Here is a 1877-nt window from a genome sequence, read left to right as displayed (position 1 = left end):
CAGTTATTACATACACAGGTAGTCACGGTCACACACACTACACAGCATGTACAGGTAGTCACAGACACACACACACAGGTAGTCACGGTCACACACACAGGTAGTCACGGTCACACACACACAGGTAGTCATGGTCACACACACACACACACAGGTAGTCCGCTGTGTACAGGTCTTACCTCCGGTGAAGTCCCTGATGGCGTCTGCCAGAGCGTCGATTGACTCAATGTCAAGGTTGTTGGTAGGTTCGTCCTGGGGGAACATAGACAGCCATCTATTACAGCACCAATAGCAACATCAACAACAAAGTAGGAATAAGTAAAAAAGTAGAAGTAACTAAAAAAGCCTGTAGAAGCAACTAAAGAAGCCTGTAGAAGTAACCCAAGAAGCCAGTACAAGTAACTAAAGAAGTAACCCAAGAAGCCAGTACAAGTAACTAAAGAAGTAACTAAAGAAGTAACCCAAGAAGCCAGTACAAGTAACTAAAGAAGTAACCCAAGAAGCCAGTGTTTTCCTTACCAGAATGAGCACATCGGGCGCCCGACAGGAGAGTTCGGCCAGCGCCACGCGCGCCCTCTGACCCCCGGAAAGGTCACGGTTGGCGATGGTGTGAGCGTGGGTGGCCAGGCCGTACTGACCTAGTTTCTTCCGCGCGTCCTGGTACTGCAGGTTGAACAGTCTCTGTGGGCGACACAGCAACATATGGCTCACAACACACCACTCAGAACACACCACTCAGAACACACCACTCAGAACACACCACTCAGAACACACCTCTCACAACACACCACTCAGAACACAACAATAATAATAATAATAATAATAATAAAGGCATTTACACAGCAATTCCTCATCCACATCCACTCCACACGTCACATCCACTATTCCACACGTCACATCCACTATTCCACTATTGCACATCCACTATCGTACATCCACACATCCACTATTGCACATCCACACATCCACTATTGCACATCCACACATCCACTACTGCATATCGACACATCCACTATTGCATATCGACACATCCACTATTGCACATCCACACATCCGCAGTGAACAGCACAGACTGCCCACACAGACTGCCCACACAGACTGCCCACTCAAAAGCTTCCTGGAAGTTTTCCTTTCCTCACAACCCACTACACTGGCAGCTGCTGTTCCGACCCACAGCCCTTAACCCGTGACCCCCGACCCCTGACCTGTGACCCCCGACCCTGACTCACCATCAGATACTCCGTGGGCGACTCCTCCAGGTTCAGTTGGTCAGCAGAGTGCTGGTCGTACTTGCCGATTCTCTGAAACAACAACAGCAACATCAGCAACAACAAAACCACCACAACTACCACCAACAACAGAGATGTGAGAGTGCTGGTCGTACTTGCCGATTCTCTGAAACAACAACATCAACAACAGCAACATCAGCAACAACAAAACCACCATAACTACCACCAACAACAGAGATGTGAGAGTGCTGGTCGTACTTGCCGATTCTCTGAAACAACAGCAACATCAGAACAACAACAACATCAACAACAACAAAACCACCACAACTACCACCAACAACAGAGATGTGAGAGTGATGGTCATATCTGCCGATTCTCTAAAACAACATCATTGTCAACAACAACAGGAGTGGATAGAGCACTGACACCACAACAAACACAACGACAACAACAACAACAACAACAACATCAACCACAACAACCACAACAACAGGAGAGGGCAGAGCACTGACACCACCACGACAACAAAAACAACCATAACAACAACAACAACCACAACAACAACAACAACAACAACACTGACACAGTGGGGCAGACACAGTGCGACTCCCAACCACTAAGTCTATGATAGCAAATCTCTACAGGAAC

The 1877-nt window shown here is 47.6% G+C and overlaps 1 protein-coding gene across 1 annotated transcript; it reads right to left on the bottom strand.

The window, feature by feature from the left end:
• Positions 1-179: 179 nt before the first annotated feature.
• LOC101848942 (ATP-binding cassette sub-family F member 1) lies at positions 180-1301 on the bottom strand (the record flags this gene model as incomplete). The annotated part of the gene is given in 3 exon segments (XM_013091228.1): positions 180-252; positions 520-681; positions 1230-1301. Coding segments are annotated over 3 exon segments (238 nt in total), but the record flags the coding sequence as incomplete, so codon positions are not given.
• Between the last annotated feature and the right edge of the window lie 576 nt (positions 1302-1877).

The sequence above is a fragment of the Aplysia californica genome, unplaced genomic scaffold (assembly GCF_000002075.1).
Source record: "Aplysia californica isolate F4 #8 unplaced genomic scaffold, AplCal3.0 scaffold03382, whole genome shotgun sequence".
Lineage (NCBI taxonomy): Eukaryota > Metazoa > Mollusca > Gastropoda > Aplysiida > Aplysiidae > Aplysia > Aplysia californica.
Note: the sequence above shows the minus strand (reverse complement) of the source record. Positions and strands in the feature narration are given on the sequence as shown.